At 43.3% G+C, this 17,157-nt stretch overlaps 1 protein-coding gene across 1 annotated transcript in view; it reads left to right on the top strand.

Annotated features, from left to right (window-relative positions):
- Positions 1–11,119: 11,119 nt before the first annotated feature.
- VAT1L (vesicle amine transport 1 like) overlaps positions 11,120–17,157 on the top strand; it is a 77,406-nt gene continuing 71,368 nt past the window's right edge. The window contains exon 1 of the mRNA XM_039503363.1: positions 11,120–11,569. Within this exon, the coding sequence (XP_039359297.1) occupies positions 11,337–11,569 (233 nt within the window). The 5' untranslated portion in view covers positions 11,120–11,336. The remainder of the gene's footprint in view (positions 11,570–17,157) is intronic.

Below are 17,157 nucleotides of genomic sequence, written 5' to 3' on the forward strand. Positions count from 1 at the left end.
TGCATATGTGCCCCATACGTATGAGATTGGATTCTTTTGGCCAGCAGTGTCTGTTGGAGCTGTGCTGCACCCTACATGCCCTCATGCCTCTAGGATCCACAGATGCTCCCAAGGACATAAAGGGTAGAGCAAGCCCAAGCACCAGTCAGTTCATCCTTACTGCCCATGGCAGTGAGATGGAACTCCTGCAGTGTCACTTCGGTGTGCACTATGCATTTTTTCTTATGGTAGTTAATAATATTATATTATTATACATTCATTGGCATTTACAAACAAACAAAAACAAAAATCACCTTTTTCAATCAGATCTCCAAGTACTGGGATCTAGATACTAGCTGAAACAAAGTCCCCTGAGTTCACAAGTTGCTGCTCTTGTGACATGGCTATCCTGCTTAATGATGGGCAGTCAAGGTGCCTTTTTTGCCTTGGAGAGGGGCACACCCCTCATCAGTGCTCAATCTGTTGCTCCTTCTCCAAGAGGACACAGAAAGTGAGAGAGGCCCATCAAACTTTGTCTCAAAGAAAGCCTCAGAACCTGATGCCAGCTCACCTGCGGCTAGTTCACCCTCTCAGGTGCCTAATCAAGTTAGGCAAAGACCTCATCAGGCTGCTGTTTTCCCTCATGATCTTCAGCCAAAAGGTAGTTCATTGTCCAAATAGAGTCCTTCTGACACCTCAGCATAGATCAGTAACTGGGTACCCAAGGTACTGCCTGAAGCCATAGTCCACATTGCCCCTAGTACTGACCTCTCAGTACTGATATAAACACATTCAGTGCTGACAGCTCCAGTGCTGATGGCTCCAGCCCCTATGGTGCAGAAGCTTTTGGCAGTGACTTTCTCAGCAATGAAGATGTCCTCAGTACTGAATGATCTTGCAGTGGCACACACCCTTGCTTTCCTCTTCTGCCATTAGATGACCTTCTACTTCAGTATCTCTCACTAATACCATTATGACACCAGTGAGGTCTTTGGCTCAGGTTGTATGTGGGATTCAAGATTGACCTAGGACACCAGACGGTAGATCCCTGTTTGGAGAAAGAATATGCATTTTCTTCCTTTCCTTCTGAGCATAGTAGGGAGCCTAGAAAATGGTGGGGTGAATTGTCCGTCTCTGCCTTAGGGAAGAGCCTGCATTGTCTCTCTCTGAGATTGGGTTCTTGTGTGATATTCTTCTGAATTTTAAGAAATAAAGTACTGTTACATTGCAACCTTCTAACATGAGTACTTTGTTTTTATCTGACTTCTCTGTGTAGGCTGTGAACATTAGACTCTAATGCTATTTCAGTGATTGTCTGACATTTACTTGGCTAGTACAGATGTCAACATGCCTTAGTAACTAAACCCATCATCTCTTCAACACACCTAAGCCCTAAAGACAGCGAGGCAGAAAAGGTGACACTCAGTCTTCTTTCAGCGTGCAGCATGCATTGCTATCAGCAAACTAGCTCCATTTCTGACAATGTCAGTTTTCAATTACCTTTCTGTATGGTGAAATATAGCTAGAGATGCAATGTATAAAATGCATAAAAGTCCAAAATGTGTACTGGCAATCCACAGAAGTATTATAAACAGGTAGAGGGCATATAGTAATAATACAAGCTTCCACGTGATTCCTTGCCAACATGCGTTAACCATAGCCTGAAGGGGTCACCTTTGTGTATAGAATAGTTCATAATCATTCAGTTCTAGTTCACATCAATTAACTTACCCATCTGCTGAAACCACTAAAAAGGAGGCCAGTTTTAGAAGTGATGTAGGCACCTGTCCACTCTGTCGTAAATTGAACCTACCAACTTGTTTGTCATCAAACTCTGAGAGCTTTTGGTTTTACTAGTCTGGCAAGAGCTAACCCAGCAGCAGAAAGGTTATAAAAAACTCCATAGCAAGTCACCAGTTCTCAGAGTAATCCAATCCCGAAAACAAAAATCCTTCTTATCACCTATCAGGATGTGAAGAAGAGTACACCGGCATCTACAGCTACTGTAGCAAAACCAATGATACATGGCTGAGTTGTGAAGCAGCAACCTACTATAGAGCTCAGTAAAACACATTTAAAGATCGCAGGAAAGATTGTCCCCCGCTATCCTGACTTCCATTCACCAGTGGGGTGTAAGGGCTGTAAAGGCACCACAAATACCCATGGCTCTGTATGGAATATATGAGACACTTTATGATATCATTGATATCATTATTGTAAAATTGCAAGGAATCTTACCAGATATGCCATGTAAGGTGTCCGTGAAAATGTTATGATTTGCAAAGTATGATCATCTTGGTTTTTTGTTTGTATCACCTTTGTATTATGAGTTATAGATATGTAGGGTGTATGTATTTCCAAACTTGTGCTGTGTTTCTGGGTGACACCTCCAGACAGATTGGCATCAGCACTAGGCCCGCTTGATGGCCCATCCAGGGACATCAGCTGTACAGTGAACCCATTGCAAGAAGCCAAGAACTATACCTTATGACTCAGCAAGGCATGCAGAGGCATGCCTATTGAGATAACTCTAAGACCTTTCAATGCCATATGCTGGGAAGCTTTTATGTGAAACAAAGGAAGTACCAGATACGTGGCAAAAGGACTATAATGGGCAGATGCATCATCTCCATCTTGTCTTCAATCCTGCTTCTTGTCTTCAGTCCTGCTTCTTACCTCTGGAGCAACTTCTCTACAAACTGAAGCTCTGAACAAAGGACTGAATGACCCATGTAAGCTCCAGAAGGACTTTCAAGCCAGCAAACTAACCAATACTGCTAAGATCCTGATATATGGACTTCGAAGTCTTTGTATGTATGTTACTGCTTTACCATTTAGCAACTCTCTTCTTGTTCTTTCTTTATAATAAACCTTTAATTTTAGGCACCAAAGGATGGGCTGGCAGCATGGCATTTTGGGTAAGATCCAACTTAATATTAACTGGCAGTGTGGCTGGCCCTTTGGAATCAGAAGAACATTTTGTATAGTGAGCAGAGTTTTAAAATAGCTTCTCACTGTACTCGACCTAGATGCTGATTGGGAACCAGAGAACTGGAATGCAATAAGGGGGCTGTGTAATTTCTTTTTTTGCTTCTTGATAACCAGCGTGGTGGGGATCAGAAGCACAGTTTGTGACTGTTTGGGGAGTTTAACTTCAGTGTTACCCACTAGTCTTGGGCAGGGCCGGCTCCAGCGTTTTTGCCACCCCAAGCAGCAGGAAAAAAAAAAAAAAGCTGCAATCGGCGGCACTTCTGCGGCAGCTCTACCGCTGCCGCTTCATTCTTCGGCGGCAGTTCCTTCCCTCCGAGAGGGACTGAGGGACCCACCGCCAAAGAGCCGGACGTGCCGTCCCTTTCGGTTGGCCACCCGAAGCACCTGCTTCCTGCGCTGGTGCCTGGAGCCGGCCCTGGTCTTGGGAGTAACTGCTCTTCTTTTTGCAGCCTGCCTTGACCTTGGCATTACCAGTGAGGGCTGCCCCAGGCACACTGGGTCACAAGAGAATTTCCTCAGTACAGGCACAGTAGGGCTTCCATAAATCCTGTTCCCTCCCACTCAAAAGCCTCAGCATAGGGGGGCATACTGGAGATGGGACTGGAGGAGGAGGAGTGACTACGCCATGTGGCTAGAGCATCTGTGCTGTGATACAGCCCATGGGAAGCACTCAGGTGGCTGCTGTAAATTGGAGCACTGCCTGGCCAAATTTAAGCTACGGAGTTACCCTGGCCCCTGCATCAGCACAGAATCATAAAGCCACCTTTTTGTTCCATCTCTTTGGATTGTACCTTCTGCAGCACAGAATCCAGCCCAACAAGCCAAAGAGCCTGCACTTGGCTTTTGAACAGGTTTAAGAGTCATATTTAAAGTTATTTTAAAATAGAGATAGACCTGAGCCACCAAAAGGGGAAAGCGAGGGCTTGATGGCACGGAGACCTAAGTAATATAACCCTGTGAGTTCTGATCAGAACTCTTCTAGTAAATAAATATACAGCACTGAATGTGATTGCTGGCCTATAAACCTAATACAAGCCAATGCTGGTGATATTATTCAGCAGAGTGTATCCATCTAATGACTGGATATCCTGAACAAACTTATTCTCGTTAGCTATTGAATTCTTATATTTGTGAGGACTCAATGTGTCTGTACTTTACTAATAAAGCTTATTTTTCCACAAGCCTTTCTATAGCAAGATGCTCTGGCTTCATAATTTTTGAGACAGAGTTGATCTAAAATGTCAAGTGGGATTATTTGTTTAGTCTTTTTTTTTTTCATGCTAAGTGGATACAGACAAAAATTGGTATACTTTCCAGGCATCAAAGGTCTCACTGTTTTTCTGCAGGAGACTTAATTTTCACTGCTGTTTTTTTTCTTTGACTACAGAGTACCTAAAAGAACAAGATATGAAAGACCTCCAAAAATCTTTGGAATACAAAGAGTAGTTAAAACGTAGCACCCAGATAGCACCGTGTACATGTTCATAGTACAGTATAAACACTAACTAATTTTCATATCATACCTGTGTAGCATCATTTATCCCCATTGTACGGAGGGGGAAAAAGAGGCACAAAGAGATGAAGGGATTAGGCCCAGACAATACAGTGACTATCGCAAAGCCAGGATGCTCAAGGGTTTCAACAAAATTTCACCATGCTGGGCCTGAAAAGACATGGTATTGCTAATTTAGCCAATTTCCCCATTGTCCTCATCACCACGACTGAATCCTGCCCTTTAGGCTACACCAGTGGTTCCCAAATTTGTTCCGCCGCTTGTGCAGGGAAAGCCCCTGGTGGGTCGGGCCAGTTTATTTACCTGCCGCGTCCGCAGGTTTGGCCAATCGCAGCTCCTAGTGGCCGCGCTTCACTGCTCCAGGCCAATGGGAGCTACTGGAAGTGGCGGCCAGTACGTTCCTTGGCCCGCGCCTGCGCCGCTTCCCAGGGGCTCCAGCAGCAAGGATGTACCCAAGTGTTTTCCTGTGACAGTGAAGGGCTCCACTAGTGGGGAACTGGCAGAGCCGTTCCCCATGCTGGAGTCTTTCACGGCGATACGGAAAGGCTCCAGCAGTGGAACACTACACTGCTAAAAACAGCGGCGTAGACAGGAAGGCATGGCTCCGGTGAGTAGAGAGCCCTTCAGGTGTGTCTTTACTCCCCTAAGGCCGGCCTTACAAACTACGCCGCTGTTTATACCCATTTTAGGGGGGCTACATGGGTATGTATGCTGCACGCTGCCAAAAGAAGTATGCAGTGTAGATGCACCCTTATAAACACACTCAGAGGTTAATCCAGCTAGTGAACATATATTTGTAAAGTGTGCATGTATGTTTCCTCTGCATAACAAAGTTATCAGAGAAGTACAGGTATCAGGCAACAGTATGTAAGTAAAGATGTTTTGATATGATAAGGGGCTCTGTTTTTTAAAAATTGTCCAGTATAATTCCATTTAGCCAAATAGAAAGGAGGATGTGGCCTATTTTTAACTGCATGAGGTTTCGATTCATGGGTATATTTCAGTGCAAAGGATAAAAAACAGGCATATCCCACTTTTGGATAGTGGAAGTTGACAGGTAAAAAGGGGTTAGCTCTATCTATGCATGTACTTATGATTTCCATCACCATGATATCTGGTTCTGTCATATTTTGCTAAATAAAAGTAGCCATATCCATTGCAGATCTATTGTAAAGAATAAAAAGCAACAGAAAAGACAAATATGTAAGAGGGAATAATTTACCTCCTTAAACAAAAGCATCCTTACAAAATATTTAAAAATGAGTGTTTTTTAAAAGTGATCTATCTAATTTCAATTGTACATATCACTGTGTTGTCTGGGCAAGGCTACTGAGAAAATACAATAACCAGACAGTCAACCAGATGAGTCATTCTGACATCTCTTAGACTTGCCAGATCCACAGCAAGAATGCTTTGGTTTCTTTTCCTTCTTAATTTAAAATACAACCCATTTTCATTATTCCAAATGACTCCAGGGTGCTTTAAACTGCTTTTTTTACACTAAAGGGGAAAATACAGATCTCTGCAGTGACTACAAACAGAGAATTGATTAATTGCACCTCTGATTCATACAAGAATTCATACACATTTACGCTGATAAGAAAAATCCCCCAGCTAAGATAAAAAAAAATTCTCAGTGTAGTTTAATATTATGAAATGTACAATTTAAATATCAAAACCTGATATAATTTACTGTTAAAGATTCTCTTGCCTTCCCTTTGTTTTGATGTGTTATATTGATGGGAAATAATTGCTGAGACCATCTCTTCACTGATAAGAGATGCAATTATGGACAATGGGTTATAATAATTGACAAAAATAAGTGTTACATGGACACATACTGCATCATTAATAAAATGCATTTTTCATCAGACACAATGGACATTTTATAGGACAGAAAAGATGTAGAATGAAAAGTTGGCACATTTAGAAATAAAATAGAAAAGCTAAGAGAATTGTGTAGTTTGTTATTTTTTCTTTGTCTCCAAGCTATGGACAGTTTATTTAAAACTAGATTGTAAAAGAAAATGTTATATTTTGGTAGAACATTCACATTAAAAATTGCCTATGTTTAGACAATAAAGCAGCCCCCTAAACATACAGTGAATTTATGTCTGCTGAAGACTGCTCTATTATTTACCAAAGTTTGCAACGTACAATTCCTTAAAATAAAAAATCCTCTGTGCTTTGACTGCAAATGAGATTTAACTCATCGATGCAACAAAGAAAACGCCATTGGCATGAACTAAAGAGATCTCATTCTACCCAATATATCAAGGGATTAAGGCCAGATTGTGCCATCCTTATGTTATCCCTCTTGACCTGAGCAGTTGACCAATCATGAGGAGAAATTGATGATGGGAGGTAGGTATTTCTTTGGTGCAGTCCTGTTTATTTACAAAAAAATTTACACAGAGTCCTGTTTCTGTGAACACAGTGGGAATCAAACAGTAGGAAATAGTTTCTTTGCTCACAGTTCCAAGCCTCTTTTTCCAGACAGCACTCTACCCAAAAGCTCTCTCTGTGTCACGCTACAGGAGCTTCTCTGGCTGCCCTTGCCTTTCTGCTACCTTCTCTGGCTGCTTGTATGGCTGCTTGGCTGCACCCAATCACATCCCCCCCTCCACTAAAAAAATACCCAACCCTCTGCATTTTCATTCAGCCCCCAATGAAACTCCTCCACCCAACTAGCTCAGATTCTGACTAGCCTTGTGTATGGCCTTGCATATGTTTTGGGTGGTGACTCCTATTGTTTCAGCTATCTTACTCTGAAAGAAACTTAACTGCTTCTTACAGTTATACTGAATTAAATGCCCACCAACTGCAGTGAGGTCTCACCCAAGCCCCAGGATAACATTTATGATGAATAGCCCCTTGCCCCTGGAATGATCAAATGGATTTAAATGGGACTGCTTGCAGAGTATACACACTATGAATAACAGTAGCAGAAAATGGCCTTAAATAAATACAGCATAGAGATGGATGACTACCAACTGTCAGGATTTATCCACAGATAATATATTACATTTTTAATACTTTCCTGAAAGTGCCCTTTTTAAGCACCACTGTTACAAGGAATGACAGTGGAAAATATATCATTGACTTGACTTGTAGGTTAAGGTGGTGATCAAAGATTCAGCCTGTTGTGTTCAGGTTCTTATATCGTGCCCACCATGTTATCAAAGTTCCTGTGCCCATCAGATACTTGAAGGCATCTGAATTTTCATATCTGTATAAATGCTAATTTATGGGCAGAATTCTGAGCACCTTCTAATTTCTATGCTAGTTCTTGTACAGTTCCAAACCTTCACATATCTGGGTCTTTAGGGCTTGATCCAAAGCCCACTGAAGTCAATGGAAATTTATCCTTTGACTTTAATGGGCTTTGGATCAGGCTCTTGATGATTTGCATAGGCACTCCACAGGACCGGTATGAAACCAGTGTAAACTGGCTCGGAGCAGTACAGGCCAGTTAACATAAGACATATAATAAATTGTCAGAATAAACACTTGTATCACTTCCTAGTGTAAACCTCAATCATGTATGATGCAATCTAATATTGTTACAAAAGTGGTTATGAATCGTGTAACAGAGAATAGAGCATTTCATATAATTCAAGAATATTTAGCTTTACATGATGTTAAACCTTAGAACACATAGATTTAGGGAACTGATGTGGGGAAAACATTTGTTCTACCATAAACCAGACATTAGGATCTGTAAAATGGCCACGCGGTAAGATATCCCTTAGTCTGTTTTGAGGTGCAAACAATATAGGGCTAGACCAGCGGTTCTCAAACTTATTGCATCATGACCCCCTTCTGACAACAAAAATTACTACACAACCCCAGGAGGGGGACTGAAGACTGAGCCCGCCCAAGCCCTGCCACCCAAGCCCTACCCCCCGTGGCGGGGGGCCGAAGCTGAAGCCCAAGGTTCTTCTGCCCTGGGGCTGGGGGGCTTGGGCTTCAGACTTGCTGGGGCCCAGGGCCAATGCCACACGTGGCGATCCCATTAAAATAGGGTCCCAACCCACAGTCTGAGAACCCCTGGGCTAGACCCATCAGTCTGCACAAGCAACTCTTGATACAGAACAAAAAAGGAAGCTTCATGTTCTCCCATTATTCGGGCAAACCAGGGACCAAGGTGGTCCCCAGCATAAGTTAGTGTTGCTTTGCAGCCCTACACAACCAGAGGATTCCTCCAGGTAAGGGCAATCCCCAGAGGGCCAGATCTATTTGCTGTGTGGCTGCTTTAGACCACCAGAGTGATGCAAAGAAGCTGGAGCTGCCCCCAAAGTCTCTCCATTATGCTGGATTTCACTGAGCTGATGTACACCATCTGCTCTATTTTCACCAATCATCCTACACTTTACCATTTGAGTTAGAATTGTATTAAAATGTCAGCTGGGTGAATCGGTTGGACTATAATGTATGATATTCTTTTTTTAGCTGTTAGTTGCCTGGTCATTCGTTAAAATGGAGAGATCTAAAGTGACAGAACTTGGTATTCTATTTTGCAACATCTAGCCAGCCAAGTATAGCTAGCATAGAAAAGGAATTATAACCAAGGGAGCAGAATGGAGAGAGGGGAGCTTTCTGACCTCTAAAATGGTTATGTGCCTCCCAGTGCTGATATTCAGGATGAGCAGATTTCCTCCCCTGTGGCATGTTACTTTGTCATCCCTTGGTAATGTTCCCTTTCCTGGTCTCTCGGGTACATAGCTAAAGATACACCTGCCTGAATATCGTTAAATTGACTTGTAAAAATATGGCTACATTTAAAATGTCTGTACAAAATACCCCTTAAGGGAAATGCATGATGGATAAAAAGAAGCAAGCTGTGCATGCAATACAATGATATTCCAGGCATGTAAGCGAAGCCTCATTGTGACCTGATAATCATATTGACTCAGAGCCTCCAAGGTATTTAGGCATCTAATTCCTATTGAAGTCAAAGGGGGTTAGATGCCTAAATACCTCTGAAGATCTGGACCATTGTCATGTGCTCCTATCATGTATATTCATTAGTTAATATTTGTATTTGCATCAATTACAATTGATTAATTCATAATCAATTGCAATTACAGCTACCTTAATTCACCACTTCTAACATACTTTGAGATCAGAATTTCTAAAGGGAGCATTTTTAAATAGGTCCTCAGCAAACATTAGTAAATATTTTATTTGAAAAATATCATCTGAAGAGTTATTATGGTGGATTTGAAGACTAAAATCCAACTATTGTAGTGTGGAAAAAAAAAGGGAGTTTGGTCCTGCTTTCAGAACTTTTCTAAACACAGCCTAACTACCAATGCTCTTTTCATTTCCTGAAAAGAATAACTCTGGAGTAGGACTATCAGTGTTTTATCATTGCTGTAGTACGTGAGTGCCAATATCTTATACCAACACATTACTAATTATAATGTGATGATTAGCATCTTTTAAAGCTGTTTTGCATCCTTTAAATACTGTGTGCTAAATATACAGTCAGAGACGCATAAATGTGCATTTGAGAAGTTAAGGAATATGAATGTACCTTGAATGCATAAGCCAGAGTCCCGACAAACTTCGTAGCACAGTATGACCACTGTATTGCCTCCATGAATTGAGACATTTTGAAGCTAACTGAACAAAATTGGTAGCTTTTGGATGTTTTTCTATTTACAGTATATTGGGGAAATCTACAGTGATCAGTGGGTTATACAGTCACCTGTATAAGGTGTTAATTTAGGCTCTGAAGCACTTAAACATGTGCATAACTTTAAGTATGTGAGTAGTGGACTTCTCATGTTGGATACATTCAGTAAGAGCCTGAGTCTCATTGAATGTCAATGGGACTTAGGCTCCTAAGGCGCAGATCCTCAAAAGTATTTAGGCTCCCAACTTCCATTGAGGAAACCCCTTTGAGGAGCTGGGCCTAAGTTGCTATTGAAAATAGTTGCTAAGTCACTTAAGCATTTTTGAAAAATTTCCACTAGTGCCTGGTGGGCTTTAATATAAACCATGCAAAACTCATGATCCACTAAAAGTGGTTTCTTTTGTCTGAGGTTTTTTCCTTAGTTGAGTTTCTTTATTTATATATCTGCACAGGTGGGTGTTATGGTGAAATGGGGTTTACACAGCTTGGAGATTCCCCACCAGAATGAAGAGCAGCTGGAAGTGAAATAAGGTGCTAACTGGTGGGCAGTATTCACTGCAAAGGGCTGTCCTTGGGTAGCTTGGCTCAGTTTATCTAGGTCTGTATTTGACCTCTATTTGGGCAGGCAAACTTCTTTCCCAAGGAAAGGGAGCACGGGATGACAACAAGGGTTAGGATAATCTCTCCCCTTGCAGTATGGTCTGAGGGGGGGAATCCTATGGGAATACTGCCCCTGCCCCTCTCTTAGCGCTCTCTGGGCAGGTCAGTAGGGATAGCTGACTCATCCCTACCCACATCCAGCCCTACATAACCCACTGCCAGGCCGGCTGAGAAATGCGCAGTAAGCCCAGAGAGACTTGGGCTGAGCTCACCTACTAATGGGTAGAGAATCTCCAGGGCTTCCCCACCAGCCCCTTCTGCCCATGTCAAACTATGCAGCCCGGGAGCTCTCTAGAGACGCGGGTATCTGGCACCAGATCAACTCGTCGTCACAGATTAACGGGGATAGGCACTCACGGGGGCTACCTGCGGGGCTGGTGATTCGTGCTGCGCAGCTACTCTGTGCATTGCGGTAGGGCTGGAAGGACCAGAGCCCCATTCAAGCAGCTGCAGCCATTGCACATCCCAGCATCACCCCCATTCAACAGGCGCACCAGGCTGAGCGCAGCCCCCGCCGCCGCCGCTTTGCAGCCCGCCCGCCAGCCCAGCGCCATGGCCAAGGAGGGCGCGGAGAAAGCGGACGAGACGGAGCAGATGATCGAGAAGGAGGGAGGCAAGGAAGCTGCCGAGGGCGGCGGCGGCGGCGGCAGCCTGCGGGCAGGGGACACCAAGGAGATGCGAGCCGTGCTGCTGTCTGGCTTCGGGGGGCTCAACAAGCTCAGGGTGGCCAAGAAAGTCATGCCGGAGCCTCAGGAAGGGGAGCTCAAAATCCGAGTCAAAGCCTGGTCCAGTATCGCCTCTCTCTGCCTCTCCCCATCCCTCCCCGCCCCCCCGCCCCTAGGCAGCAGCGGCGCCCCCCGCCTTCCCCCCGGCAGCAGCTTGTGGTCGTGATCGTTGCGCTTGTGTCTGGGGCGGGCGTGGGGCCGTGTCAGTCCCAGCAAGGCAGGAGGGGGGGGGGGAGGATCTGCCCCTGTAATGCATGGGGAAGGGATGGGGGGTCAAAGAGGGGTGAATAACCACCCCACCCTCTTGCCCAGGAACAGGTTCAATGGGCATTTCCATATGTTCTTTAAAGCCCCTTTTATTCTAAATCCCTCTCCCACCCCCCTCGCGCTGACAGTCTCAGGGAGCCTCTAGCCCTAGAGCATCCTGTAACTTGACGTGCATGTCTGTGTATGTTTCTGGGGACTGATTTCTGCATTGCGAAGCACCCGTTTCCCTGCCGCTTTGAGTTCCTGTTAGAGAAGGCAGGCAGCAAATGGGAAGCCACCTCGGTGCTTGCTATTAAACTGATTACCCCTCCCCCCGGCCTGTGACTTTGCAGTGTTTAGTGTAGCAGATTTTTGTGCTGACCCTGTATCTGTAAAGTTTAGCTTCAGGTGTTACTATTTTGCAGACTGTCCTAAGTTTCCCTTTGTCAGAAACTGCAAATTGGAGCTCTCTGTGGGTGTTTGATTTGGTTTCTCTCCCCATCTGAAGTCAAAAGGCAGCTAATTATTTCATTAACTTCCCTCATTCACCATTTTCTCTCAACCCCACTTCTGAGCTGCTTTGGCAGTTTCTCGCTGCCATTGCAGGTCATCTTTCCCATATCTCTCTCTAACTTCAGTAGCTTACATTTTATTTTCGTCTGACAGCTCCAGAGAGCAAATCTATACTGAGAACAGTTCGTACCAAAATATATTTTCTCTAGACAAAGCCAAGGATAAAGGCAAAGTCACGGGTGTTTGTGCTGCAAGCGGTTGTTATTTCACTTCTAATGCCAAAAAAAGAGAATAATATTGCTTTTCATGTCTGAGTTTTTCGGAGCTGATTGGAAGAATTGGGGATATTCGGCCAGCAACATTGGGGTTTGTTTTTTATCTGAGACATGTTGGTGTACCTCTGATTGGTTGCTATACTGCTGAGTAGCATGACCTTTTCTTTTGATACTTGCAATTATTTTTCCTCACTAGACACTACCATTGCTTCCCCCCTCCCCAAGCTTCTCTTTGAGCTCTGGCAGCAGATCAACACAACTCCCCCCCCCCCCCCCCAGCTCTTGTGAGGAATTGGTGGGTGGTTAGTGACCAGTCAGGTTCTAGAACTGTTTGGTCCAAGTCTCCCTGTTAAGAACAGTCTTTCAGACAATCTAAGCTGGATTTTTTTCTTAAGTCTCATATTTATAACTAATAGAGGCCAAAACCTAGAATCTGTCTGTGCACAGAACTTCCTTTGAAGTCATGGATTTTTCAGGCCAGAAGGGACCGTTAGGATCATCTAGTCTGATTTCCTGCACAACAAAGGCCAAAGAATTTTTCTCAGATGTCATTGGGAGTTAGGTCCTCTGTGCACACAGTCCGAGGAGTAGAGCACTGTGATCACACAGCGGTAATCTGCTGCTATGTAAATGCTTTGGCATTTGTGGAAAGTGAAGGTGAAGGCTGAGCTGTTTATTTTAGAAACAATCGACACTGAAAGTGACACTGGTTTATGGCAATGACTTCGTTTTATCAGTGTATCCAAAGGGTATCACTGAACCTGCTGTGTTCTGATGGGTTTGCAAAACAGACACATTGACTGTAGATCTCAGTCTGTTAGACACTGGCTTTTCCATATTATATTTTTGTGAATCAGCTGGTCTATTCCTGATGAGAATATATTTTCCTCCTCACTTGCATCAATGAATTATGATCAGCTATCCAGCAACCTGAATGATTAATATAGATGCAGGACAGGATTTTGCCTCTTTTCTTTTTTTAAAGTGTCTTGCAGATTATCGGCACTATGGGAAATAAATGAAAACAAGTCCATGTTGACTATATTGAATATAGTGCAACCTGCTTGGTGGTTTATGTCTGTAAAATCAGGGTTTGGTTAATATTAATCAGAGCTGTAATGTCTTTTCACTGTTTTTTTTTTTTCAATCATTAAATATTTAAAAGTTAACATTTGTAATTTTGAATGTGGTGTGTGTCTGTGTTCCTTTTTAAAATGTCTAAGTGATTGACAGGACTTACATCCATGTATGCACATGAATTTCCTCTTCATCAAGACTGCAGCCCTCTGTGTTACAAATAACAGTAGTTAGCTGTGTAGTGAATACTTAGCTGTAAAATAATACTTGGCTTTTCAATAGACTCCAAGTGTTTCGTTACTGTTAATAAACTGGAGGTGTACACCCACTGTTTTTGTATCAGTGGAGCCACTCAAGTAAATTACTACTTTGTAGTTATGCTTGGATCACTACTTATGCTATATATTTTTGAAGCTGTAGCACAGTTCAAGGTGGAGGAACATGCAGATTGGTGAAAGGCAATGTAGCCTACCATAGCCAATTGACAGACAGGGTGAGATCCAGGGGCCAAAACTTGTTTTGAGCAACTAATGGGAAGGGATTATGTCCCTGACCCTTGTGTTTGCAGCTGGTAAAGAGAGAACAGGGAGTAAAAATGGTGCTGGCTGCATGGGTTTGGTTGGGAGATTGGTTGAGGAAATGATGAAAATGCCTGTTGTGGCCAGTGGAACATGCTCTTTATAATATATAAGATGCAGAACGCATCTAGGATGAGCTTCTCTAGCATTGCCTACTCTGAGTAATACATTTAATTATGTCAATGTAAAGATAGCTGCCTCAAGCAAATGGAATTTTAAAGATGGGATTTGGGGGGAGTGGGGGAAGAATCAAACCAACCATACAGCTTTTGCTAAATATTAGTTAGAAAAACTAGTAAGAGGCACAAGTACCTGTACAGTCTGTACATACTCATTGCAGGAATCAAGACAGTTAAATGTTACCTTCCTGTTTCAGAGTACTATAAACAGGAGAAACTTGGGACCCACTGGAGTGTTGCTATTAATGCTAAGCCAGATGAATAGCTTTTTTCTTTGAAGTCCTGAAATATCAATGATTTGCCTGAAAGTTTCTTTCCTTTGTGATGAGTCATACGTTAGCCTCATTCAGTGACTAAGAGATGGAGCAATAGTCAGTGCCCAAGTTGAATCACAGCTTTTGCATATTCCCTATAATTATTTCTTGATTGGTAATGATGGAGCAGCTTGGCACTGCTCTATTTACTTGTTTATTTTGTCTGTGTCTAACAAAATGCCTGAGTTCATACTGTTTTCAAGATCAGATAAACAGCTAGAACAAACCTACCCCAAATACAGCAGTGAGCGGAAGACAGGTAATGATCTCATATAATTGCCTCCCTTTATTTATTTTTCATCTTGATATGGTAGCTGTTGCTGTTGCTCCTCATGATGCATATGCGTAGATGGGGGGCAGAGGTGACCCTCTTTGCCTTCTTGGCATTTGTGAAAGAACAGAGCTGTCTCCTAAATTAGAAGCAAGTAAAACAAATCCCATGTGTAACAGAGTGGCACATAGTGTCCAATGTACTCTTACAGATAGTCTTATTCATATTTTATGTGTTTCTCTAAATAAAAGGAAAGTATGAGCTCTCCTCTTAAAAAAAGAAGTTGAGAGATTTCAGGTTTTCAGGAATCATTTTAGATCAGTGGTGGCAACCTGAGCAGGCCACGAGACAGTGTTTACATTGACCGTCCGCAGGCATGGCGGCCTGCAGCTCCCAGTGGCCATGGTTCGCCATTCCCGCCCAATGGGAGCTGTGGGAAGTGGCAGCCAGCACGTCCCTGCAGCCCGTGCCACTTCCCACAGCTCCTATTTGCTGGGAACAGTGAACCGCGGCCACTGGGAGCTGCAGGCAGCCATGCCTGCAGACATTCAATGTATACACTGTCTCGCAGCCTGCCAGCGGATTACCGTGACGGGCCGCAGGTCGCCCACCACTGTTTTAGATCATTCAGGCAAAGGGAGGAGGAATACTTTTAGGAATATGGGTCCAGGTCCTCAAAGATATTTAGGCTACTAATATCAATTGACTTCCGTGTAAGTTAGGAACCTACATATCTTTGAGGATCTGGGCCACAGGGTCTGACTGTCTCCTTACTTGCACTGATATAAACCCAGTGACTTCAGTGGGGTTACTCCTGAGTTGCACCAGAGTAAGCAAGAAAATCAGATCTATTACATAGTACCAGCCCAGCTTGGGACATAGAGGGCACTCTGCAGCATTGGCATTGTGTTTAGATAGGGGCCAGGGACATGGCGAGTCAGAGTCCTGGAGTGGGCAGCCCCGCACTGGATGGGGAAGAGTAAAGAAAACATATTTTATCTCCACCCCAGACCTGCAGAGCTTATCAGGGAAAAGTAATACAGCCACAGAACTCTCCATCTTAGGGAGCTGAGAAATGCCACACTCCCACAGAGTAGTAGACGAAGGTGGAGCCTCAGAGCAGTTGCAGTAGCACTGGGTTAGGAATTCAGATACACCACTGATTCTGTGTTGGGCAAACCCCTGCCCAGTGACAGAACAATCAAGGAGGGGGTGATTTAGCCCATAAAGTTCAGTTTATTTGACATGCTTATTAATATTGCTGCTATTTCACAGGCTAGTCCCGGCAGAACCCCTACCTGAATACTCTGTTCCTGGGGAGTAGTTACTTGTCATTCTGTGCCTTCTTCCTCAGACTCCAATTGCATCCAAACTTTGACTTAAAATGAAAACTACAGTTAGAACAGAATTGAACTCTACCCACTTTCCCACTGCGTTACCTACAGTCCACCCTCTATTAACTCCTGCATATTTCTTAAGCCAAAGTCAGGAGTCCTGTCCTTCCGTCAGGACCCCAAAGCTAGCTATTCTGTAAAGCAATCACGTATTTATCAAAAGTTCATCTTCAAACCATGTCCCCAGTGTGCCAGTCAGGTAGTTCACAGGGGAAGTTGAAATTGCCCATAATGAATTGTCCCTGCAGACTTGAAGTGTCTTCAGTCTCCTGTAATATCCTCTACAGTTATGCAAATATTCCTTTTAACTGAGATTTTTAACCAAAGAGATTCCACCCTATGGTCAGCTCCTAAATGTTAAAAAACAGTTTTCTGCATTTCCCCAACCTTTGAGGAAGTTTGGATCTGAACTTTGTAGCTCTAAAGCAACACCTCCCCTTAATCCCTATGCAAGACCACCTCTCCTTCCTACATATATCATAAGCAGGGATTGTCATACAAGTAGTAATATAGAACAGTATTAGTTTCCCATTGTTCATAGAAAGAAAGCGATTATATATTTGTGTGATTATTCTTAGTATGCCCTTTAGCCACTGTCCAAATTACAGCAAAAGCATCCACATCTAATAAAATGGAGGCCACAGCTTTCAAATATCAGAAGTTTGTAGAGAAAAGACTGAGGAGGCTATTCTCTTGTGCCAGACAATGAAGCCAACCTATCCCTTTCAAATTAGAGCAGACACAAAGAATTTTGACGATGGATTCCATGAGGCCTAATGTTCCATAGATAATTAATAGACT

The sequence above is a fragment of the Mauremys reevesii genome, linkage group 16, assembly GCF_016161935.1.
Source record: "Mauremys reevesii isolate NIE-2019 linkage group 16, ASM1616193v1, whole genome shotgun sequence".
Classification (NCBI taxonomy): Eukaryota; Metazoa; Chordata; order Testudines; family Geoemydidae; genus Mauremys; species Mauremys reevesii.